General features: G+C 31.9%; 1 protein-coding gene across 1 annotated transcript; it reads right to left on the reverse strand.

Moving 5' to 3' along the window:
- Window positions 1-2288: 2288 nt before the first annotated feature.
- On the reverse strand, window positions 2289-27160 carry LOC145324447 (hemicentin-1-like). The gene is made up of 10 exons (XM_080167034.1): window positions 27118-27160; window positions 26636-26698; window positions 21584-21647; window positions 18046-18111; window positions 17555-17595; window positions 15232-15360; window positions 14761-14875; window positions 7933-8043; window positions 3656-3717; window positions 2289-2381 (listed from the first exon to the last, which is right to left on the reverse strand). Exons 2-10 carry the CDS (start codon window positions 26690-26692, stop codon window positions 2289-2291), a joined length of 738 nt encoding a protein of 245 aa, XP_080023160.1. The 5' UTR covers window positions 26693-26698; window positions 27118-27160.
- Between the last annotated feature and the right edge of the window lie 523 nt (window positions 27161-27683).

Raw genomic sequence — 27683 nt, forward strand, 5'->3', positions numbered from 1 at the left:
TTTCATGAAAAGATCTAATGAATACTCCATCTTATCTTTATTAACCTACTAAAGGTCTTGAGATTTCATCTTATTTTCAATAACCTACTGAAGGGTGTTTGAGTCTTGAGAAAATTGGTTTAAGGGTAGTTGAAATAATGTAATATGATAAAAATAAAACCAATTTTAAAATCGTATTTAAAAGAAAGCTGCAATTAATTTTTGACAACTTTTCTACATATACATAATATGGGAAATGTTTTTGGTTAAAATAAATCCGGCGGCCATCGGGTGCCACGTAAAATTGTTGTACTTTCTTGATATTAAAAAAGCTTTTCTTTGATCAAAACAAAGCTTTTGATTATTGCAATCAGTGATAAATTTTAACTTATAGACTTATCCTCAAACTTACTTAATGCTTTTAAATTTTTTTCAAAGTTAGTTTATTTCTTCTTTGCTTTGCAGAAAAGCATTTGATGTTTACTTGACTCCATGCTCCTAGTGAGTGATGTATGGATATTTACAATTTTATTCAAAACCAAAACAGAGTTTTTTCCCCAGGAATATTGAGAAAAAGAATCTAATTAACAGTAGGCCTTCGAAACCGATTAATATCCGCTGGATTAGAACCAGTTCTCAGCCATACTAAAAAATCATTTGTAGCATCGTATTAAAGATAATTTTCTGCGAATATTAACATTAAAATTATAAAATTAATTCCAGTCTTATAAGCCATTGCCTTCGGCCCCTCGGTACTAATAAAACTGGTTTTAATCTTGTAATATTTTATTTTAATATTAACTGTCTATGATACGATAAGGAGGTAAATAATTATTCTAATATCCAACTTATATTCAATAAAATTATCTACATTTTCCTGCCGTTTTTTTCTTGAGAAAACTTTAAGCATAAAGTCTAGTAAAGTTTCTTTTCAAATACTGAATGTGTACATTGAGATTTTTATTTACAAATGCAACTTAAACAGGGACAATTATGAAAGAATGAAACTAAATTATTTTTTTTTAAGTTAGAGGCAAAAAAATCAGATAGTGCATATTATTCATATTATTATTTTATTTTTAAAAATTCTAAAAATCTTCCAATTTATTTAAATCTGCTAACCCCCCCCCCCCCATTCCTTTACAATAAATAATTCAGTCGTACATAAACCCTCAAACAATTAGGTACACCATATTTCAAAGTAAAAAGATTTGAATTTTATTTTGTTTTTAAAATTCCTTTTTTCAAAGTACTTAATATTTTTAACCTGTTTTTTGTTAAACTTATGTTAATTTTAACTAGTATGAAGCTTGTTGTTTTCTTATGAATTTTGCAAATATGGTTTTTATTTTATAGAATTGAGATGGCTTGAATAAAGCGAAATATATTTTCTACAAAGAAGTGTGTTCTTACTGTGTAGTAAGCTCTAGCCGCGCGTTTTTTGAAATTTATTTGAAAAAATCATTTAAGTGAACTTTAGTTATGAGAAAGTTCCCATTTTCTTAAGAGTTTGCAATGTCTGAATTTAAACTTAAAATGTACTGTTGTTTGTGGTTTAACTTCTAATGTATTTATCACAACTATATAGTTGTAAATCACTGGCTATTTTATTTCATTAATTATTCAGAAAGTTGTAATCTCATTTATTTATAAAAAATCAGTACACTGAAAGTAAATTGATAGACCGACTAATACATATATTAGAAAAGTTTTGCTAATAAAATATAAAGTTGAATTTATAATATTTTGGTCTAATAAATTTAAACTGATGAAATCCAAAAATTTTATGGATTTATATTTAATCTTCCATTTAGATGTCCTATATTTTATTTTTAGATTTCTTGATATGATTTTATTTGCATTAAAAGTAAATTTAAATAGGTATAGATTTTAACATGCCCAATAAAAAGTAAGGGATTGGAGGAGGAGTTAACCACCCAAATTGAAATATGGTTTTAATCTTTTTTCATTTTAAAAAAATGTGTTTTTTTTTATAATTAGTATCAATATTGTAATACATTTTTTTTCAACGACCTGCTATTGTATTGACAAGGCACTTTTGGAATATCTTAGCTCTTGTTAAAAAGTAAATGAGAATTATTCCATGTATACTTTATTAAGCCTATTTAATAAATCTATAAGTAAAGATGTATAGTCAGACAACAATCTGCTTATTTTTTCAAGGACCCTTAATTTTGCAGAAATGTAAAAATAAAATCTTGACATTTTAGATGCGATAAATCTTAAAACTAATGAGGTTGCATTCGGTTTCTCAGATATTTAATTCTTGCCCTCTTTATTCTTTAACTCTATTGTCCATTCCTGCATTCTAGAATATTATTCTGCATATCTTCTCGGATGTATAACTCTAATAGATTTCGAGACTTCCCAACTGAGATTCTCTAAAATAGAGAGATGCTGTTAGATTTAAAAAAATAGATATGATTCATACATAGACAGAGAGACAGATATACAATTGGAGTAATATAGATAATATGATCGAAATTCATTTAGATAGAAAGATAGAAAATGGACATCAGGTTTGATGCAAATAAGCCATTAGATAGATAGCTAGCTATAAAGAATAAAGATAGATAGTTAGATTTTTTACCTATTAAATGGAATTCCCATATAAAAAATTCGAAGCAGCTTATAGAGTCTCCAAAAAATAGACAAATGTTACAACGAATGGACGAACTATCCCCATTGACGTTATATTGGAAGAGAATATGACGTCAATAGGGTTAGTTCGGCCAATTATTACAACATTTGTACACTTTTTTTGAGACACTATAAACTGCTTAGTAAATTGCATCTACTTATTTTTATATACGTAATACAAGCCAAGACTTTTAAAAAAATAAACAAGAATCCTGCAACTAAACCCCACCCTTTTTATACCAAATATAATAGTCATTTCCTAGTCATAAATACATGTATATGGCTTTTTATATCAGGGATACAGGGATAGATCAATAAGTGATGAATTGATGATCATAAAATTTCAAATAAAAAATTTCCAGTATGGCCTCTAAACCAACTGATATCCGCTTGATTAAAACCGGTTCTTAGCCATAATAAAAAATCATGTATGGCATCGTATCAAAGACAATTTCCCATAAAAAAATAATTAATTAATACCAGTTTTGATATCCCGTTCCTGAATCCTTCGGTCCTCGGGGCTAACAAAACTGAGCAAGGGGGAAGGAGAACATTGTGCTATTTAATAGTATGAGATTTTGATGATTTCATAAATGCAGAAGTGAATGGGTATATGGAGTAGAAAATTCAATACCAGGTACCTATACCTTTATACCTGGGTTTCTATACATTTTACATGGTGTAATAACAAGGGTAGAATAGATTATTACCAGGCATTAAAGATATATAGAATTTAAAAAAAAATATTTTTGATTTTTTTTAAAAGCTATCTTTTTTAACCAAAAATGACTACTTCCATACCGAAGTTCACATTTTTAGTTGAAAAATTAATGTTTTATTATTAAAATGTTGCACAATAAAAGGATTTTGAAAAAGAAAGCAGACTTTAAATGAAATGATTAAGCAAAAATGTTAGTTTCTGAGCCTTTTATGTAAAAAATGCAATAATTATATTTTTGAAGCCCTTGATACCATTTTATTTGTGGTTATTTGAAGGAAATAGTAAGTTGGCTACCTTCCAGGATGAATCCAATAGTTTCCCATTTTTCCACCACGTAGCACGAGAAGAAGGAATTCCTAAATAACAAATATATAAGATTAGATTGTTAAATTCTTTCATGTATTTATTACTATTACCTCATATGGGCGGGATTCTCCTTTGATTTAAAAGATCATCTAGAGAATCCAGAGCATCATCCACGTGTAATGGTATGCAATACTCTTTACACCCTTTCCAATTCCCCCAACTCTTACTATTTATGTCACGCAGTGGCGTGCGAACCGAAGGGGGCATTTGGGGCAATCGCCCCCCCCCTAGCGACCAAAACGCCCCCCCCTGCCCCCCCCCTAAATGTTAAAAAATGCCCCATTTTGCCCCCCCCTGGTCAACAAAAATGCCCCTTTTTGCCCCCTACCCTACAAAAAGCAAAACTATCCCAGTTTCCAAAAAAAAGATCAAGAAATACTCCAAAAAAAAATTTTTGGCGCTTCGCGCCAACCAGACAGTTAGGTTATAACCTTTTTTCACAGAACATAACAAACCAGGTTATAGGAAGTATTTTATTTTGTATAATATAAACTTTTTACCAAAGAAATTTTGTACATCCCCAATGATGATACAAAAAATTACCCCTTATATAGATTACAATTATTGGATGAAATGTATGGAATTCGACTTAATTAACCAACCAATCAAAATTCCATTAAAGTCCCCAAAGTTGTTGAGCCAACGAATAAGAAATTTTTATATGAAATATTGGGGACAAGTGTAATAAATAGCCCAAAAACCCCTCCCTCCCTGCATATTTGAAGAAAAAAATTTGCGCTTCACGCCCTTCCAAATGGTTTCTGCTATGAAATATTGGGGACTAGTGTAATAGATAGCCCAAAAACCCCTCCCTCCCTGCATATTTGAAGAAAAAAATTTGCGCTTCGCGCCCTTCCAAATGGTTTCTGCTATGAAATATTGGGGACTAGTGTAATAAATAGCCCAAAAACCCCTCCCTCCCTGCATATTTGAAGAAAAAAATTTGCGCTTCGCGCCCTTCCAAATGGTTTCTGCTATGAAATATTGGGGACTAGTGTAATAAATAGCCCAAAAACCCCTCCCTCCCTGCATATTTGAAGAAAAAAATTTGCGCTTCGCGCCCTTCCAAATGGTTTCTGCTATAAAGTATTGAGGACTAGTGTAATAAATAGCCCAAAAACCCCTCCCTCCCTGCATATTTGAAGAAAAAAATTTGCGCTTCGCGCCCTTCCAAATGGTTTCTGCTATGAAATATTGGGGACTAGTGTAATAGATAGCCCAAAAACCCCTCCCTCCCTGCATATTTGAAGAAAAAAATTTGCGCTTCGCGCCCTTCCAAATGGTTTCTGCTATGAAATATTGGGGACTAGTGTAATAGATAGCCCAAAAACCCCTCCCTCCCTGCATATTTGAAGAAAAAAATTTGCGCTTCGCGCCCTTCCAAATGGTTTCTGCTATGAAATATTGGGGACTAGTGTAATAAATAGCCCAAAAACCCCTCCCTCCCTGCATATTTGAAGATAAAAATTTGCGCTTCGCGCCCTTCCAAATGGTTTCTGCTATGAAATATTGGGGACTAGTGTAATAAATAGCCCAAAAACCCCTCCCTCCCTGCATATTTGAAGAAAAAAATTTGCGCTTCGCGCCCTTCCAAATGGTTTCTGCTATGAAGTATTGAGGACTAGTGTAATAAATAGCCCAAAAACCCCTCCCTCCCTGCATATTTGAAGAAAAAAAATTGCGCTTCGCGCCCTTGCAAATGGTTTCTGCTATGAAATATTGGGGACTAGTGTACTAAATAGCCCAAAAAACCCTCCCTCCCTGCATATTTGAAGAAAAAAATTTGCGCTTTGCGCCCTTCTAAAGGTTAATTTATCTTCTGTACTATTTTTTCGAAGATGCTTTCTAGCTCCCTTCCCTTTGGTCATTGCAGGGTGGGGAGAAGGGATGGGGGAGAAGAGATGGGGGGGAAGAGGTGGGGGATATAAATGGGAAATAGGGATGGGGAAGAAGGGATAAGGACTAGGAGGCCCATAATCAAATAATCCCACCCCTTAAAACGCCCTTAATTAAAATTAGTATATATAATCAAAATGCCCCCCCCTAGAGCAAAGTGCCCCCCCGGGGCACTTTGATTTAGGGGGGGGCAAAATTTTACAAAATCTTCAAAATGCCCCCCCCTAGACAAAGTGCTTCGCACGCCACTGATGTCACGCACCTGACATAGCAGCAGTAGAAAACATTTTTTTAATGTCTTTAGTTATGACGCGGTGTCGGCCCGAGATTCGAACCTATCACCTCGCCGGCGACGAGCGGATGCGCTACCTGTTGAGAATGAAATGGAGATTAGTAAATATAATCAACTAGCGGCTACGATCCCAGGCACCTCTTCTAGATGTGGTTTCTCTTTGGAGGATAAAAGTACTCTCTCCCAAATAATTTATAAACTTTCTAAGAACCTATAAGAATCTTCACTCTAAAAGAGAACAATATTTGTTAAGCAATTGGAGAGCTATGAAGCTACACAAACAGACGAACATTCAGTTACTTTATTATATTAGGAAAGGCATGCCTTTTGTAATCTTTTTGTAAATATTTCTATCACCATAGTGTAATTGACTTCTTATGTATAATTTTATATGTCCATAAAACAATGAGGGTAAAAAGTGATTTACTTTGTTGTTTAAAGATGTAGAGTACCTCTTTTTCTTTAGTAAATTTTTTTATTGGCAAAAAGACTATGCTGCAATATATTACTCTATACTGTATACCTTTATTCTATAGACAAATATTTCATAGTTAGAGCTCTTATAAACATTGAATATACATAAAAATTTCAAGGTAATGCTTCATAAACTCAAAGTTAGCGGATAGAAGTTGGTTTATATCAATACTGGTGACTGCACCCCAGCTCCAAGGAACTGGTTTTGATGGGGTAAGAAAAATAGCCTAAATCTATCCTAAGACTAAAATACATTGGCAATATTCACTACAGTTATATTTAGAGGACATTTACCAACAATAAGCCTTTTAAAATCTTTATTTAGAATTAATAGCTAGGTTTTCATGAAACAAAAAAGTGCTTCATTTTAGAATAGTTTATATAGGTTTTAGGATTGTTTTAGCTATTTTAAAGTGTTCAGGTTACTTTTCTGCCCACCGTCTCCCTTCAAATAAAAAGTCTCTTGATACTAAGGCTCGCAATCACTAGCTAATTTAATTTAATCAGGATAATGTTCAGCTCCTCTGTGGTAGAATTTTGAACATGTCAGCACTTTCATCTTCTTTCAGGTTCAGGTTGTAATTCTCTCCATATTCAACGGTCATACAGATTTTTAAACAGGTTCAGGTTACTAGCAGACTTAATTTTGTGGGGAAGAGAGTTCCATTTGTCAATAACTCTTGTGGAAAAAAAGTTTTTGCGAAAATCTGAATTAAATCTGGGCTTCTTCAGATTCAAATTGTCAGCTCCAAGTCTAGTATGGTGGGCAGGTTGTTGAAACTTGTGGAAAAACGTTTTTCCATTGACATTATCATAGTTTGATAATATTTTCCACACTTGGATCATGTCCCCACGCTCACGTCTGTCTTCTAGTGACTTGTAACTTTAGTTCTTTCAGCCTAGCTTCATTAGAGTTACCTTGAAGTCCAGAGACCATTTTAACAGCTTTTTCTTGAACCTTTTCTAGTATTTTTTTGTCTTGTTCAAGCCAGGGTGACCATGCTTGAACACAGTATTCGAGGTGAGGACGCACATATTGCTTGTAAAGTTTTATCCAGGTAACTCTGTCTCTATATGAAACTGCTCTAGACATCTGTCCTAAAACTGAACTGGCTTTGTTGGCAGCTTTTTGACACTGAACTGATGGTTTCAGAGAGTTTGATATCCATACACCTTTTTCTGGTTCCACGACAAACGCAGGAGTCCCAAACGTCGGAGGGGACAAACGCAGGAGTGTTAAAATATTAATTTAAGTAAGTATTTCTATACAGGTTAGTTTAGGTTCAGATATGAATGTACAAATAAGCCCTCCGCAGGGGTTAGGCATTAAAAAACCCCAAAATATGGTTTAAAATAGGTTAGGTTAGGTTAAGTGTCCACTCCTGTGTTTGTCCACTCCGACGTTTGGGACTCCTGCGTTTGTCCTAGGACCTTTTTTCTTCATTGACGTTTTCAAGGACAGTACCAGAGGGTAGATGTTTTAGAATTTCCAATAACGTTCTGTCCTAAAAACCTCCTTTTAAGATATAGAATATACTCTTACCTCCTATAATATCACAGACCAGTACAACAGAGCTATTGAGTTGAAAGGGTCCTAGGACTTGGTTGAACTGATTTCCATACACGTCATGTATCACTGCTCGGTTAGGCGGCACTGAAATATAAAAAATTTTTAACTACATGGTCAGTTATCTCTTAGAGGACCTACAGATGCATAACCCAGACAACTACCTGTCATAAGTGATGAGGACCTTTTCATCTGCTGGCAAGTTTCTTTCTACTTCTTTGTAGCGACTTGACTGTGTTAATAATTTCAACGCTATTGGCTAATATTAACTGACTCAGTCGACACAGACTTCCCCCATGGGTATGAGCTCGGTTAGGTGGCACTTAATAAAGCACACTTTAGATACAAAGTCAGCTATTATAGAACTTGATTTAATTAATCCTTTAGCCTTTAGTATATGATACAATATTTTCTTAAAATAGTAATTCCTTTTTATAGTTAATTGGGCAACAACCTAGATTTATAATTATTTTAGCACAAACATTAATTTTATTTAATCTACATCTGTTAAAGTTACAACTTCTTGTATATAGATTCAGAGACAGAGAGAGTGGACAGTTTGCTGTTCACACTAGTCCCAAAAGTTTTAAAATAGCGTTTTCTTATTGGTTGGCTTACCAACTTTTGTGACTTTTAATTTTTTTAATGGTTGGTTAAGTTAGTTGAGTGTCCAAACGCTTCAACCACTAATTGTAATCCACAGAAGTGATAATTTTGTGTATCAACATTTGGGATGTACATCAATTTATCGGCCATTGTCTTATCCCTTTTAGATCCCTGATTTAGACTCCATAGATCTATTTATCTTATATTTTAGAAAATAATATCATTTTTTGGGGGGAGGGAAAGTACTATTTGGCAATAAATATTATCCTTATACTAAAGTAACAGGATGTCTGTGTGTGTGTTTGTGTGTCTGTACTGAAGGATCCGCTGAACCGATCGGGTTCTCCTTAACAGGGTAGCTTCTCATGGGTCCCGGGAAGGTTTACAACTATTTTCTTGGGGAGTTGGGACACCCCCAACCCACCCAAAAAATTAAAAATCCCCCCCCCCCCGAAAACTTTTTTTTTTGAATTTTTTTAACCAATATTAAAAATGAGGAGGGGCCTACCCCCCCCCCAAAAAAAAAAAATTTCTACTCCTCAAGTGCCCCCTAGAGGCCTCTAGGGGCGTAGCCGCTAGTAATCAAAATTGTATGCTCATATTTTTAACTCAACGTTTTACTGAAATATATCTCTAATGTTTTTTTTTGATTTTCTACAATTTTGTTGTTATGGTAATCTTTCGCTAGTTATGGATATAATTTGTTGTAGTTGTAATTGTAAGTGTTGTGTAGATGATTAATAGTCGCAATTACAACTGGACATTCTACAACTAACCATGGATCTAAAGGGATAAGACAACGACCAGTAAATTTATGTACATCCTCAATGATGATACACACAATTACCCCTTCAGGATATTACAAGTAGTGGTTGAAACGTTTGGACATTCAATTCAATGAACCTCAAAGCTGTTAAGCCAACGAATAAGAAAACTTTGGGGACTAGTGTAATAAACTACTCAATGTCCTTCCCTTCCTCCGTGACAACTAACAAATAACATATAACATGGTAAGCTATTCCGAAATTTTAGCCAATTTGGATCAATTTGGTGGCAATAAAAAAAAAATGAACTTGTTTTAAATGGACTTGTGGACTTTCTGGTTGCGATTGAAGATTTGCTTCGCTTTCTAAATCGTACATAACTGTTATAGTAATCATTATCCAAAGTTTAAAATCGATAGGACAATTCTAACATATCTAAATTAACGAAAAGAGCTTACCATTTCGTAAGTACAGACCCTAAATATAGAAAAGCTTCGCTTTTAAAAATATTTTGTTTTGTTTTTAATGTAATGATAAAATGCGTAACCTTTAAATAAAAGTAAAATATCCAATATGAATAAAATTTTGACTAGAGAGAAAAGAGAAACTTTTCCTATATTCAAAACACAAAACTTTCTGGCAGCGAAACTTTTCTACAACCTCTTTACAAGACCTGTTTTTTTAATATACCATGTATCTACACAGAGAAATCTGGTTCTCACGATCACATACCCACCAGGGGACAATGGGCAATTAATTCAATTAAAGAGTTTTCGCTGAAAAGCAATGAAAACCAGATTTATCCAGAAAATTTTACCAAAATTGTAAAGGGATCATAGTAATATGATTTAGAACAAAATTAGTTCTAAGAAAAAAATCATTTACTTAAAAATTAAATTACCAGTACAATGTGGTAAACATTCTGTAATTAATCACTAGAAAAATCGTGTTTAGAACTTCGTCAACCCTTCTCATATATTTTTAACTGCCACATAAATTCAAGGGGTTCTTAGATTGTGTAATACATAAATATCACAGTAGAGTTTCTATCCATGAAATGACATTTTCTTGGGAAAAATATTTGTTAAAACCAGCCATTTTATAACAAATTTCTGTCTGCTATTTTGAACACTAACTAAGCTAGTTAGCGGGGCATTGATGCGCTAGTACCCAAAGTCAGTCAGAACCTGCTGAATTTGTGCACATTCCCTTTAAGCCAGTACCCAAAGTCTGAGACTCTTAAAAATTGAATATTCGATCCATTGTCCCCTCCCTTACTCCCTGAGCTAAAGTAATAGATATAATATAACAGTTATAGTTTTCGTTGGCTGAAAATATTTGGTTAAACTATTAAATTTTGAATGGTTTGTTAACAACTAGTAGTGTCCAAACTTTTCAACAAATAGATAAATCTTCAGATGGGGTAATTTTGTTTATCATAATCGTATAAATAAATCAGTTTATCATCCATTGTTTTATCCCCTAAGATCCCTGAATCTACGAATTTTCTAATATCGCTACTTATGGACAAAATGTTTCTTGTTTTTCAACACCTTGCCGGGTTATCCTGCTTGCTGAAATGCCACTATGTCAAAAACTTTTATCAAATGAGTTTTTAATGGGTCGCCCTTTCACAAGTAATTTCTATGATACAAAAAAAGAATTTTTTTTGTAGCGAATATTCTCTATATCTAAGTTATTACACATTGAAGATTAATTTACCAATAAATTTAAATTTTCTCGTAAGAGATCCTCCCTTCATATAGTCTCAAAATTGTCTGCAATCTAAAGGGATTAGTCAACGGCCAATAAATTGATGTACATTCCCATTGATGGAACACAAAATTACCTCTTCTGTAGATTACGATTAGTGGTATTAGTGGTTAAAACGTTTGGACACTCAATGAACAAAATTCAATAAAAGTCCCTAAAGTTGTAAGTCAAGAAAACCTTTTTATAAAACTTTAGAAACTAGTGCAATAAATGGTTCAATGTGTAATAAATAGTTTATTTTACTTCTACTTATATTTTAAAAAACCCAAAAAAATGTTGTAGATAGAACTATTCTCGTTTATGTAGTATCTTTGCTACTAAAAATGTTGCATTTAAGTTGTGCAGAAATAATTAATAATCTGCAGATCTGGAAATGTTTTTGCATACTCTTTCTCATCAACTATAATTACACTACAACAACAACAGATTAATTAATTTAATTGTATTCTGAGGTAATTTTTGCCCTTTTTGTTGGAATTCTTTGTTTAGATTAATAGCATAACGATGTGTTTGACTATAAAAAAGAAGTCTATAATATTTTTGGCATTATCACTTTTGGAAATATATTTTTAAAATCTTTCTTAAAACATTCAGAGTTTTATATGACACTTACTAACTACTGAACACAGGGAGTGTTCAGTAGTTAGTAAGTTAGTAACTAATCATTTATTTGAAGCTGTTAATATTGTCTCAATAAAAAAGGGACACATTTTACAACACTAATCCAAGTGACATCATAATTTATGGGATTATGACATTAATTGGGATTGTTCGGCCAAACGTTGTAACATTTTTCAGCTTTTTAGGATAAACTATTAACAGCTTCTTAGATATTTCATTTACAATTTACTTTGCTTTGTCAGACATATCTTTTAGCCCTCTTTTTTAGCCCTCTTTCTCGAATAGAACTTGAGAAATTTACATTGCCTCATTAGAAAAGATAGTCAAACAAAGTTAGTTTAAGAATAGCTTAGAAGCCAAAAAATAGATCAAGAAGTGTATAGATAAATAATAATGTCAATAATGAGAACTGATCATCTTAGGAAAAAACCTTGATTAGATCTGTTAATTAACCTGTCAGACTAAAGGTCATTGTAAACACAGACTTTCATTTACTTCGCCTCTAGCCTTTTATACTACTTTATGCTCAATATTTTGCATTTGACAGTATAAGAATCCAAGGGCTCTCGAGGACCCTGTCCCGATTTTGTATTGGGTCTTTAAATTCATACATTTATTTTATGTATCTTCTTATGATGAAGTAATCAAATTATTGAAAATATTTAACATACCAACGACATAACGTTATTACTCTTATAACATTATCACTTTAGTCTTTTATTGATAAAATTCTCAGAACTCCTCATAGAATGTTATATACCTGACCTGTATGTTGCCGGTTCCAATCCATCTTAGAGGGGGGAAGTTTTGTAATTGTTGAAAATTAGCAGTTTCTGTGTAGTGAAAGTTATCGCAAATATAGGTATTAAATAATAACAACACAAAAGATTGACAGGAACACTTTTACTTTTAGCATAAAAATGTTGTTATTCAAACAATGCAAGTGACTAAATATTGTAACACAAAATAGAGGGATTTGTATTCTAACATTTTAATCAGTCCGATTATTTGATAATTTTGTGTTTTTTTTTTTATCTATTTTTCGACCTTTTTAATTACTCCCACAAATTCTTATATGTTATTCGGTGGCTTAAAAAACTTGGGTGCTTTTAATTACTTTGATTTGTTGGTCCAAACTATCAGTGTTAATTTTTGTATTCGATGATTTTTATTTCAGTGATTTAAAGAAGACAATTGCGGATAAATTGATGTACATTCCGAATGAAAATACACCAATTTATTTTAAACCAACGAAAATTTGGAGGTAGCCCTTACTTTTCGCCTCAAATTATAAAAATACCCGATTAGAAGCATTAAAATTTATAAATAATTATTCATGTTTCTGTGTATTGTAAGGGAATGTTGTCTATGAATAAAAATTCTCAATAAAAACATTTAGGTCAAATCATGCTTGTGACATGCCTACACTTCCGCATAACATCAGACCAAGTGCTTCATAATTGTAATAACAAGTTTTCTCGTATTCATTCGAATCCGGTGGATAGGAACCGGTTCTCATCCATACGAAAAAACTATGTCTAGCATCGTATTATATCCAGTTTTCTACGAATATAAAAATGTTCAATCCGAAGGCACAGGCTAAAAAAAAACTGGTTTTAATCTTATAATGGTACATTCTATATCCGTGGAAAGCTGTTTATAATACGATGCGAGAAAAAACTATTATAACATCCCTAGTAGCGAAGAATAGAATAATCAAGGATCAACTAACAGACAAAGTGAGTCAAAGAGCATATGTATGTACAGTACTCATAAAAAAAGAGGGATTAAAAGAAATTTAACTATATAGAAAATCACGAAACCAATACACATATACTTTTTGTAACAGGCCTGACGGACATAAATCTGGACGGTCGGACATTTCAAATTATAGAGTAGCTTAGGTACTTAAAAAAAGAAAATTAAAAGGAAGGTTTGTTTTTGATACATGAGCGAATTCAAAATCCCAGCAATAGTAATATATACAATTGAGTACTAGCCAAGGACGTGCGGGAGGGGGGTATTAAGTGTTATCAAAAGCCTCCTTACGACATAACCTAATTGTAGAGTAATTGCGCAATAGAAATGTCCAGGGAGAGAACAGACATTGAGCTGTTTGATACACTAGTCCCCAAAGTTTTATAAGGATGTTTTCTTTTTCGTTGGCTGAATAACTTCGGGAACCTTTGTTAAATTTTGATTGGTTGGTTCATGAAATTTAGTGTTTAAACGTTTCAATCAATAATTGTAATCTACAGAATGGGTAATTATCATCGAATGAAATGTACATTAATTTATTGGCTATTGTCTTATCCCTTTAGATCCCTGCAAATTTCTTGACACATATCTCCATATTCTGGATATTAAATTAAGTGCATTATTTTCAGTATAATTCTTGGCACCACGTATAATATCTTCAATCAGTGTGTGTGTATATACAATATGTGAATGTACTTACACATTTCTTTCCTGATTTTTTAGGGTATTATTTTAAAAGCGAAGCTTTCCTATAATTAACTATACCGTTTGAATTAATAGTATTACCTATACCTATCTTATTATATAAAGTACTAAGGTTTTTTTAGCTTAAAAATTCGATAATTATTGAACCTATTGAGTTTTCCATTTAATGGTAGCTTCTCATAGGTCCACGGATGGTTTTAGGCTATTAAATTTGTATATCTAAGACTTGTTTTAGGCTATCTTCCTACTTTCCTTACTCCTTAAAATACAGAGCTCCTTAAAGCTTAGAGCACAGCCGATAGTATGATAAATAGTGGGGGCTAGTTTATAGTCAACTATACATCTATAATTACTAATGTTACCTATAACTATAAGAGATATTAGTCAACTATACAACTATAATTACTAATATTACCTATAACTATAAGAGATATAGTTTGATATCTTGTAGGGGCTAGTTTATAGTCAACTATACAACTATAATTACTAATATTACCTATAACTATAAGAGATATAACTTGATATCTAGTGGGGGCTAGTTTATAGTCAACTATACAGCTATGTTTACTAATATTACCTATAACTATAAGAGATATAGCTTGATATCTTGTAGGGGCTAGTTTATAGTCCACCCTACAACTATAATCTCCACTGTCTGATTCAAGAACCCCATGCAACGACAGAAAGGCAGGCTAAAACAAAAACATGATGTTATTATTAATTTAATGAAAGGAGGGCAAAATAAAAGTAAAAAATGAAGAAAGAAAAAACAATTTAACAAATATAAAAAATTTAAAACTTCATAAATAGAGGGTTCATAGGTCTGCAAATGACCCCCCCCCCCCCCCCGCCCTTAAACAAAAAAGGTCTAAAAACTTCCTAGTGTTCTGGTAGCTTAAATTTCTTGGAGAAACAAGTTTTATCATTAAATAAATATAGAGTTACATTTCATAAAATATCCTTCAAGAACTTTAATGTTTAATAATTTTGGTAAAGTGTTTAATTTATCGCCAATTGTTCTATCCCAATATCCCTGGAAAAACTATACCTTGCCATCTAAATTAAACTCTGCCCTTCCTTTTGTATCCTCAGCGACCAGGATGGAACTGCCAACTGTCCTCATTGTGCTACTTCGCTCGCGGAAATCAAATGTAAAGATTGGCTTTCCCTCTCGATCCTAAATAAACAAAAAGTATGTTCAAATATGATCTTGCATTCAAAAGTGTACTAAAAGTCATGTTAAAAGTGTAACCGTTTGTCTAGAAAGATCTCAAGGATGACTGAACCGAATACACCACAGTAGATACTCCTATGACAATTATCAGCAGAAAAAATATATTTGAATGTATTGGAAACGCTAGATTGTTTAGATGATTTTTTGGAGACTACAGGCCAATTTTTGTATATTTTCTTCCTTGTTAAGCAAAGATAATTTATCAAGTTACAAAGGGTAAAACCTTATATCAAGTAGAAGTGTTTTTGTACAATACCCCTAACTAAAAAGTGGATTTTACCTCTACAATACTTTAAATAATTCACAAATTGCTTGTAATCCTATACGGGGTGGGGGTGTTCTAACCATGCAGGGTCTTATTTTTCTTAACCTTTCATGAAATAAGCATAAAAAAAGCTTGTAAGTGGTCCATTTTCAGTTTTAGGGAAATTATCCCTTTTTTTTCTGGAATACAGGGAATTGCATATTCTTTTTATGGTAAAATTTAATTTATATGATTGATGACATATTAATTAAAAAATTAATACATCCATCAATAGCTAATCCCACGAATAAAAGAGAAATACAGAGAAGATATTTGTTAATTAAATGAATCACCATTAGTAATATCAGAAGCCTTATCTTACAACATCTTATGTTACAACAAAAATAAATTTGATATCCTTTAGATTTAACTTTTCATTTTTAGAGAAACATCTGTATTCATAAACTTTAAGAATCTTGAATTTAACCTACTAAATCATTTTTTTAAACGAAAAATGAATATTATTTTGGTAACTTTTCTATTAATTCCTGAGCTTTATTTCTTTATTCTTATTTTCTAGTGAACATGAACAAGGGACAAAGTTAATTTCTGCTTGACATGCCTATTATTTATTAACCTTTTTACCAATTTAGCAGAAGTGTAGTTACTGCATAATGTACAATGTCTGCCCGACTGTTAGTTAGTCCTATAATTCTTTTTCTTTACTCACCCTTCTACAAATCAATTATTTAAGGTTGGGAGGTCGGTGATGTAATTTACACATTAATAATTCCTCACCCCATTGATCATTTGCCCTAAAGCTCGCTTTGTCCGTGTGGCCGTCTATTAAGTTAGGGAGGAGGTTTGAATTCTGTTCGGAATGCTTAAAAATAGCTCCTGAAATTGACAAAAATGATTCTCTTGATTGGTGACCATCTCTTCCAAAAATTACTATGGTCAAATGTCTTTTTTCTTTTTTGATATATTTACATTTCATGTAATATTATATCTAAAATTTACAGCAGCAAAAAAATACGCCCTAATGGTCAAATTCATCCTTTTTTGCACATTTATCATGGAGTATGGTGTAATTTTTCACAGAGATACTTTATGTTATACACAAAATAAAAAAAAACATAAGTAATATATTCTACAATTGCACCTTCAAAACATTTTTGCAATGTTTTATGTTCTCGTACACAATTTATTGTTTAATTTAATGGTGAAGAATTTTTGGTAAACTGTACAGTGATTTATTTAAGCAGAAAAAAATAGGGCTCGGCAGCCGCGCTTCAGCAGCCTGTAAGCCTCAGGAAAATAAACCTTTTCTAATTTCAAAAATTCGCTGGGGTCTAAACCTGACCCAAATATGGCAATCCCTCTTTTCAAATTTTAAATCTAAGTCTTAGTCGCGGCTGAACCCTATAATTATTTAACTGATACACACCATTAAACGCTTTATAAAGTCAAACTGCTAACAATTGATTTGGTTTGTTGTTTTTAACAAATAATCTGATACGCATAAAAAGAATTATGAATAACGGAGTTAAAGTGCACTTATGTTGTCAAAATACTAAAAGATTCAATTTTATTTTAATTGAATGAATAACTTTATTTCGAATACAATAGTACTGTGTGTTTCTTGATTGGGTTAATATTAGATTATTTAAAAAGGGGGCATACAACCGAAGTCAAGACTTTGATTCAGAAATTAATAAGCTAAAACCATCGCCGGATCTATATGAAGCTTTAGGTTATAGTGGGTACAAGATAGAACCGCAGGTTTTTTGTGTTTTTTTTGCGTTTTAAGGGCAAGCACCAGTACAACAAAAACATTTTTAAGCAGGTTTAAATTTCATCAGATGAAAAATGTAAGCCCTGTAAGTAACTCACCTTATACCAAAGCACCAGTTGGATCTTGTCATTTGGCATGTCTTAAACAAGGTCAAGTCAGTAATGTGATCAAATTTTGTCATAAATTTTAAAATATACACACTGCTCACTAAACAGGCCAATAAAATAAAGGGAAAAGTTAAAGTAGCATCATAAACGGCTAGGGGGGTGGGTATAGTGATGTTAACTCCTTAACTCTCAAAATGTTTGAAATACATTAAATTACACCCCTCAAACCTTTGAAATCATTCATTTTAGCCCTGCTCAAAATAAAAAGCTTGACGTCTCTGAGTAGCATATTGTGTTAGTTCCAATGAATCAAAAATAACAAAAAATATATAAAGAAATACATTTTGGCTTATTCTACAACTAAATTGTAGATCTTAATGACCATTTTCAGTTAATTTTATTGATGGGAATCAAACAATATATAAATTGACTCTGCAAGTAAATTTGAAAAGTTGTTGATCATTTGTTAAACTTGACTTTTCCTGATGTTATATTGCAGGGCAGGTTTGCAAGCATACCTTGCACAGTCTCTATCCTCATATGTCCACCTTAATACAAATAAACTATAGCTACAGTGTTACCCACAAAAAAGCTGAAATATCTGAGTGGTTAATAAAAAACTAAAAATAATGTTCCAGCTCTATCCTTATACGTCCACCTTAATACAAATAAGCTATAGCTGCAGTGTTACCCACAAAAAACCTGAAATATCTGAGTGGTTAATAAAAAAAAAACTAATTACAAAATTCTACATACCCATTCTCATAGGTCTAATTTAATACAAATAAACTAAAGCTACAGTGTGAGTCATAAAAACTCAGAGGTCCCCTCCCTTCCTGCACAAAAAACACAGTTTCTTAGTGAGCCACAAAAAAACCAACCATATCTAATATTTAAAATGTGCGGAATATTGATTTATATGTTTGCATTTTTTAGAATATGAATTTTTTTTTTTTTTAAGGTTCACCCTGTTTTAGGTTAGCTAATAAACATCATAGTTTTCCCTTAGTATATTTTTTTTCATATGCTAACAAAAAGCAGTTTTTAAAAATACATAAAATTTACTACAAATATTATTTTTAATGCAATAAAAAACACGAAACAAAATATTTGTCTATTGATCTATATTTTCCCCTCCTATTGTTTGAATTGATGAGTATAGGGGCAAAGTACACGTTTTTGTTCCATTATAAAACCCACATTATTATTTTCCAAAACTTTTCTAAAGCCATAAATATTTTCCCTGTCCAATCCAACTTCTTACTTCAGATTTTGCCATTCAAGTAAAAATTATTCATTGCACAGTTAGTTGTAAAAACCAGTGCACTTTACACATACACACACACACATACACACACAAACACACAAACACAAATACACAAATGCACACACACACACACACAAAACCCCAAGAAACCCATTTAATATTTGTATTTCACTTTCTCTCTTTTCCCATCATATCTTTTTCTTTATTTTCAGTGCCTAAGCTACTATATAATCAACTTTTTCTGTCTGTCTGTCTAAAATATGTGAATTTCTTGACTGCTATTTAAAGTAGACTATTGTTTTTTTTAAAGATATATCAAAGAGCATACAATTGATAACGTAATTGGTCAGTAAATTAGTAATGCTATAAAATAAATATTTAAATAAGACATATTTTAAAGTTAGTATGTTTTTAACCTATTTTTAAAAAAAATACACTATTCTAAGAATGAAGATATATGTGGATTTTAGCTATCATTTTCAATTCATTTTGTCTCTTGTAGAAGTGAATCAAGCAATATTAGCTTGGTCGTTAAGACATATAAAAAAGGGGTTTCTGATTCTTTTAACATAAATATATTATTGATATGGGACCACGAAACTTCTACTCTTAAGAATACTTTGTCAGGCCACCCATGATTTTAGTTCTTCTACTACCCATAACAGCTTTTCATGCATATTAAAATAAAAAAATTAAGACTAGAACCAGTTTTGTTAGACACTTTTCAACGAGTAATTTTTATAATAAAATGCGATAAATAACCATTCTAAAATTTTACAAAAAGTTGTTGGTGAAAAAATATTTGATATACATATATCAAAAATTTGGTTTGATTTTTGGCATGAAAGAAAAAACTGTTTCATTACAAGCTGCAAATGTCACATTTACCCTTGTACTAAAATATATCACAAGTCTACAAAAAAGTTATCATCAAGTTCTATTCAAGCGAAACTTCTCTTATTGCCATATTTATCTGTCGGTCAAGCAAGAAGTAGGCAAGGTCGCTCGTTGTTGGAAAGGTGATTGCCGTTAAATTGGTTTCTATTAATAACATAACAATAATAGTAAAAGTAAAATGAATGATTTGTCCATAAAAAATCGCTTTTCAATCATTAAATATGCCATACATAATTACTAATTTACTACAAAGAACAATTACGTTCAAAGTAGTGAAGCTGATTAAATACAAAATTTATAGCAAACCATTGAGAGTGATGAAAAAGAAATCTAGTAAAGAAAAAGGAAGAGGATATAATATTAGAACATAAATTATACTTATTTCAAAAATTAATATGGACAAAAAATCCTTTAAAATATTTGTAAAAATCCATTAGATTTAATATTAATTTTTAACTTTAATTCTACATTGACATCTGAAGAGAGTTTCATGCTCAAAACAACTTGTAATGTCTGAATGAATATGTGAAATTTCATATTATATTTGTGAGAAAACCTCTTATGTTTATGTGAATGTAGCTTGTAGAAATTTTCTATTTTTACAATTATGTATGTGTTGAAGATAGAAAAAAGAACTTACAGAAATAAACACTAAAAAATAAAAAGAGTAGCTTCACATCTACAAAAAATGAAATACTTAAGAAGAATTATTATTAAGTATAACCTTTTTTGACCAGTAATGATAGCTAATATTAATCTTAGGGTAATAAATGCAGGGATCTAAAGGGATAAAAAATGGCCCATAAATTGATGTACAGTACATCCCCATTGATGATACACAAAATGACACCATCTGTAAGTTACAATTAGTAGTTGTAACGTGTGGACAGTGGTCACTCAATTATTTGGACCAATCAAGCAAAATTCAATAAAAGTCCCCAAAGTTTTTAGGCTAAAGAATAAGAAAATATTATCATAAAACTTTGGGGACTAGTGTAATAAACAGATCAATGCCCCCTCCCTCCCTTAATAAATGAGTACATTTTCTTTGGGATTATTTTACTTAAATAACTGCCTAGGAATAATAAATGATAACAAGAAATAAATTCACCTCGGCTTCTAATAAAATATGGAAATGAGCCAGATTTAATCATACTTTTATATAAGTAACAGGATGTCTGTCTGCATGTGTGTCTATTTAAACCGAAGAATCTAGTTAACTGCTGGACCGATATGGTTCTCCTTAGCGAATGTTACCATAGGTCCTGGGAAGGTAAACCTAGTGCCCATAGAGTCATTTAGGGACTGAGCCGCTAGTAATATTGATTTGAAAATACATGAATGGCTTGGTGATATTAAAACACATCATTTAAAAATAAAATTAAGAAATCGGTACACATTTTTAAAACAAAAATTCATTATTAGTTGAAAACATTATTGTTAGAGCTTCATTTGAAAGCAAAGCACAACTGTTAACTATACAAGAAAAATACAAGAATAATATCATACATAAATTGCTCCTTTTGGATGTAAATGAGTAAAGTATAAAAATAAATGTATTTTATATATATAAAACATGTAACAAAGATAATTATGTCTATATGTAACGCAGCAAAAATTGGCAATTTTAAAATTTTCTATTTAAACTATATTTTTTACCTTTAAAAGGTATTGAAAATGAATGACTGAATGTTACATATTTAAAACAATTATTAAATCCACGAATAAACAAGGAAGAAATATCCAATTTACTTAATTTACTCCGCTATTGTGATGTACAGAAAAACTCAAGATATAAAGTAGCTTCGCTACTAAAAAATGTACATACATGTATGTTTGTATGTATAAAAGTGTACCTGTATATTTTACTGGCAAAAACTTGGATTGGTCGGATTCATTGAGATTAGTTCCATCATTCATCTATCATACATACACACGCATATTTATAGATACAATATGATTATCTATAATACAAAGTAGAACGATGTCTGTCTGTTTGTCCGTCTGTCTGTCTGAAGCTTAATATCTCAGTAACCACTAAACCGATTGGGCTCTACTCTTCAGGGAATATACCTACTGGTCCTGTGATGGTTTTAAGCTATTTGGGAGGTTGGACAACCCCAACCCCCTTAAAAATGAAGATTTTCCCCCTCCCGAAAAAATTTTCTTTTAAAAACTAAAATTAAAAATTGGGGGTCGACTAACCCCCCCTCCCAAATTTTTTCTCAAATTTCAAAATACGAAAAATTAGGTTGATCAAACCTCTTGGGGCAAAGCCCCTAGAGGCAAGGGGCGAAGCCGTTAGTCCTATCATTTAAAGAATTGTAGGTTTTTGTCTGAAGCTTAGGATCTCAATAACTACTGAACTGATTGAGTTCTGTATTTTAGGTAAGCTTCACATAGGTCCAGTGATGATTTTAGGCTATTATTAGATTTAAGTCTTGGGGGGTTCTAACCGGTTTTTCTAGCCCTTTTCTGTCCCTTTTAATACAGAGCCCCTAGAGGCTAAGGGCACAGCCGCTAGTTATAAAAAAAAGAAGATTACATCCAATGATGTTGGTAATAGCATAGCTTTTCTTACTTTAGGGTCTTAACGTTTGCCAGGCGTGTAGCTTTTGTCTTAAATTTTGACATTTTATAATCGAACATTTGATTTGAAACAATCAAGAATTAATATAGGCTCCCAAAGTATTTAAGCCAACAACTGAGACATCAGGTTCATAAAACTTTGGTAACCAGTCTAATTTCCTGTCCTATGGCCCCTTCCACCCTGATAAAGATACATTGCATTTTTCATTATTCTAGTATTGTATGTATATTATTCATAAAGATCTATTTGAAGCAGTTTGACTTAAGAAAAACATTTGATTACCTCCTATTATATTCTTTTATAAAAAGTAGCAAGGTTGAACCTCGTAAAAGTGTCGAACTATTACGTCAGAAAAAAATAACAATTAACCAATGAGAAGCCAGTATTCACTGTAATTGACCAATGGTAAAATATATAGCGGTCTCTCATTGGTAAATTGTTAATTTTTTCTGGCGTCATAGTCAGACACTTTTACTGGGTTCAGCAAGGTTCAGTATTTTTTGTCTGAATATTTTAACCACTAAACTTACTTTTTAGGGAAGCTTAACTTACGGCCTTGGACGGTTTTAAGCTATTCTTTTTAGATTTAAGGGTTGGTTTGATTTTAGGCTATCCCAATTCTTTGCCCTTTGAATACAGAGCCCTTAGATTATAAAACTGTTATATAATCATAGTTGTGCTAAGTAAAAATACAATTATATTTTACTTAAATACTTCTAATGAATTACTTCATTATAATTAGTGTTTTTAATTATTTACTTAAGCTTATAATAAATTTTCTTCTTGTCATAAGTCAACACTTTCCGTTTAGTTAACTATGAATAGAATAATCAATAAGGATAGTTAGTTCCATTGGAACCGGAAACCAGGGGCGTCCAAGCTTTTTTTTTGGGGGGGGGTAAAATTTTTTTTACGGGGGGGGGGTAATTTGGTTTTGGGGGGGGGGTATTTACCCCCCCAAAATTATTTGGGGGGGGTAAATACCCCCTCCTAAATAGTTGGGGGTGCCTACGGCACCCCCAGGGTAGGGGTAAATTTTAAATGGGGGGGGGGGGAAATGAAAAAAAATTTGGGGGGGGGGGGTAATCGCCCCATTACCCCCCCCCCCCTTGGACGTCTATGCCGGAAACAAACATATGCAATAATAAGTATCCTATAAAAATTAAGAATACTAATTTATAAAATGATGTAGAAGATTATTAAAAATATTCTCTTACATTGAAGTTTGTCTGTAGTTTTGTCTATATTTTGCAATGGATGGCTGTGATCTCAAAATCAAACTTGTTAGTATCGTCTCTAAGATTCTAAAGATTTTTAAACATTATGGTATAATCTGAAGATCGAAGCAGCTCTATAGTTAATATTGAAAGGTCACACCTTTACTTAATTTTTTTTATCTATCACCTATTTTTATCATGTTATAAGATTTTATCAAAATTATGGACAGTGTCGTCAAAAAAATGAGGGAGATGAGTGGAGAAGTGGGAAAGAAAACCCCTAAAAAAGAGATTGATAATCCCTAATTTTTATGACGTCACAAGGCTGATTTTTGAGACACTTTGTCCAGCTACTTTAGAACTAGGTAAAATCTAGAGAAGCTGCAAGACTAAAAAAAATACATTAGTCCAATACAATATTCATTATTTATAACACAATGAAAGCATAAAAAGGGAATATTTGTTGTTACACTTAATAAAACGTGTTTTTTCCTTTTTAAAAATATTTTTTTGCCTTCTTAATTTTTGTAAGGATATTTTTTATAAAAAGGTAAAATAGCATAAAACCATTTCAAGACCTGTTAAAATAATATAGTCTAATACCCAAGAACAATGTGAGGCGCTTGTCGAATACAAATCTCAATCGGTTCAGTGGTTATTGAGATTATATCTTAATGGTACAATGTTATTTTTTATAGATTTCCAAGTATGATGAAGAAAAAACATAAGTTTTCGTTGTTTTTTACATGTACTTAATGCACATGTAATCTTATGTTGATGGAGGGAAAATGAGTTATTGGCCCTAAAAACTTTATATTATTCTTATACATACATAATAGATGTATTCCCCTGGATACCCAATCAGATACAGATTTGATAGTATTTTGTTTATATTTAGTCACATACGATTTTTAATCAAACCAACGAAGTTTTTAGAAATATACTTCACCAAGCAAGCTTTAATCCGAATTAACCTAATGATTAAATTATTACTTGGATCTTACACCAGATTTTCATGTTCTGTAATAAATTGAATCTTGCAGCTGGCTGAAATAACGATTCCTCACTTCAACACCCTTTACCCCATGTCCTCTTATCCTACTGGATGATTAAATCGACCAATAAAGGAATTCCATAATTAAATGTAAAGAAATATCAATAATATGGTCGAATTGTTCCAACACTGTGTCCCTAATGGTCCAATTAAGTGATCGTGTATCTAGGCTTTGTATGTTTATTACATACATGTATGTTGTAATGCAATAATAATCTTTTTATAGGTACTTTACATCTAATGTAAACAAGGATCACAACATTCATAAAAGTGAAGCTCAACAAATCAGATAAAGGATCCATAGACCATTAAAATACTTTATAAATTGAGATAAAGTGTTAAAATTTGGATAATCATTCCCGAAGACCTTATACCATATAGTAATCTATGCATAGACGTCCAAGGTTGCGTGAAGGGCTGTTCAACCCCCTCAAACTTTAATAATCTTCCATTTTACCACCTTATAATAAAAAGAATACTTTAGATTACACCCTCAAACCTTTGAAACCATTTACATTGTAACCCCACTCAAAATAAAAAGCTTGGACGTCACTGAATCCATAACTCTATGTTATTAAAGGACATCAATTTAAAAGTATTGAAAGTAATTTGTTAACAGCTAAGAAACAATAGAAGATTATTTTTCATTGGTGTCAACTTTCCTACAAATTAAACCTTGCTTTGTAACTCGTAACCCTCTTTTTCTTACAAGGGTTCGGCAGCCACAGCCGTGTTAAGCCGCTGTTTACTAAATTTCAGCCGCAACTACATCTGCAAGCTTCAGTTGAAACAATCTGCGGCCTAAGTAAAATATAAGGTGGTTTTCCTCATAGCGCATATGGACCACAATTGATACTTATTTTCGGTTAGATTAGTTTAAGCAAAGGTTTAAAGAGCCCGTATGGATAGGGCCATCCGATAGAGTCATGTTTTTATTTAAAAATTGAGAGAAAAATAGTGGGTATGGTTTATGTACTAACAAATAGTCGAAATCACAAGTCAAATATTTAACTTTTGTCCATCAATCAACATAAAAGCTAGGATACACTTGCGGCTGCAGTACCCCGCTTCTTACTACAGGCTAATTTTAGCTTTGTACAAAAATATTTTGTTCTTTTTTAACTCTTAAATTAAAAAGTTAAGACTTAAAGTACATTACAAATATTATAGCTTTTGTTTTTTTGGTATCGAATTGAAATAAACAAAAACATCAAATGGAAATGATTTAAAAAAAAAACTTAATTATGCATAGAAAATATAACAATTATGTAAAATGCTTTATATATTTGGAAAACCTATTATGGGACATTTATGTTTCAAATATTTAAAACGGATTATTTCAATAAACTATGCCCTAAAAACCGGTTTTTCCAAAGGCCTTTTTTTCGTAGATTTATGGATTTACAGGCTGTGCAAAACATGTCAACATTTTTAAAATTCAAATTGCGCGGCTTGTGTTAATAGTAGAAACATGTTACGTATACCATTAGAATCGTCATAAGCTCTAATTTTATAAGCTGAAGCTATTACGCAACCTAGGAATATGCATAATCTTGATGTCCGTTTTTAATATATCAGGTTTACTATACACATATTGGGAATTAAAATCTAAAAATTTGTTTTACGATGATTTTATAAATAAAATTAAGACGATGTTAGTCTGTATAATGCTAAGGATCTCACAAATCGATGCCGATATTAAAGCTTGTTATATATAAATTCAAGGAAGTTTTATAACTATTTATTTTCAACCTTACTAAGAAAAGAAAAAGTAAGTAGATGGTCGACTATACCCCCTTGACTTTACATAAACGATCTTAGAGACCTCTAGGGGCCTAGCCGGTAGTTTCTAAAATAGGAGTTTGGGTTTAAAAAACACCAGACTTTGAAATAACACAATTTCCATTAATTCTACCTAATTGTCGATAAGAAGGAGAAAGAAATCGGGTTAGTACCATAGTAAGTGAAGTTCGATAAGGTTTAAGTATCCTTATATATGGACCCATAACATTCTAACTTTCATGTAATTATTCTTGAATGTATGTTCCTGTGTGCTAGAAGTATGTGAGGAGATGAATACAACCATTAAAACTCCACGGAACATCTCAATCTAACATAAATCTTATAACATACCAAAAACAGACACATTCACCTTGAAAAACGTTCTGTTTGTTTGTGCTTAAGTTTTACAGGGTGGCCCAAGTAATATCTTTGCATAAATCGTGAAATATGCTTATACGGCACCCCCATAGTTTATTATGTAGCTATTTTCAAGTTATATATTTTAAATATTTCTCTTATATTCGACACATTTTCTTAATTTTCATTTTTTTAGGACACCCTGTAATATTCTAGAGTATGTTCTAATACGATTTGAGAAAGTTTACTAAATATATTTTTGTAGAAATTTAAGTAACTTATTGTTTATAAGAAATAAATATTAGCAATTTTTTTTATATTCGACACATTTTAAAATTTTCATATTTTTGATACACCCTGTAATATGATTTAGAGTATGTTCCAAGATGCCTTGAGAATGTTAAATTTAAAGGTTGGTGGGTGTGTAGGCAGGGATCTGAAGGGATAAGACAATGGATAATAAATTAATGTCCACCCCCAATGATGAAACACAAATTACCCCTTCTTTATATCAAAATTAATAATTGAAAAGTTTAGACACTACTTAAGTACCCAAAGTTTTGGAGCCAACGAATAAGGAAATATTGTTGTAAAAATTTGTGTACCATTGTCTCCTCCCTCCCTGGTGTGTAGGTGAGCGCTGGAGAGAGAGAGAGAGGTGAAGGACGGCACTGTCGTCACCAATCAATTAATAACTAACAGGTAAACAAACAAACATCTTTATAAAGTTTGCCACAGTTCAATGTTAAATGCATTTAAATAAAAGAATGTCAGTCTGTTTGTTTATTTGTACCAAAGGATCCCGTTAAACGATATAATTCTCCTTCCCAGAGTTGCATATCATATGTTCATAGAAAGAGTACCACCAACCACCCTCCATAGAGAAAATTAGAGGCCTGCAAGGGAGTAGCCCCTAGTGTTTTCAACAATTTCTAAATAAAACATTTAAGTTGGAA

The sequence above is a fragment of the Acartia tonsa genome, chromosome 7, assembly GCF_053477335.1.
Source record: "Acartia tonsa isolate MP-2025a chromosome 7, ASM5347733v1, whole genome shotgun sequence".
NCBI classification, from domain to species: domain Eukaryota; kingdom Metazoa; phylum Arthropoda; class Copepoda; order Calanoida; family Acartiidae; genus Acartia; species Acartia tonsa.

What these genes read in the sequence shown, in the direction of transcription:
- LOC145324447 (XM_080167034.1), bottom strand. Translation starts at nt 26,692, where the DNA reads ATGTTCCGTGGAGTTTTAATGGTTGTATTCATCTCCTCACATACTTCT. An exon ending in GCCCTGCAATATAACATCAG is followed by an intron (nt 17,596 to 18,045) that starts GAAAAGTCAAGT and finishes ACCTTGTTTAAG; the next exon opens with ACATGCCAAATGACAAGATC. An exon ending in TATATCTCTTATAGTTATAG is followed by an intron (nt 8,044 to 14,760) that starts GTAATATTAGTA and finishes TTTATATTTCAG; the next exon opens with TGCCGCCTAACCGAGCAGTG.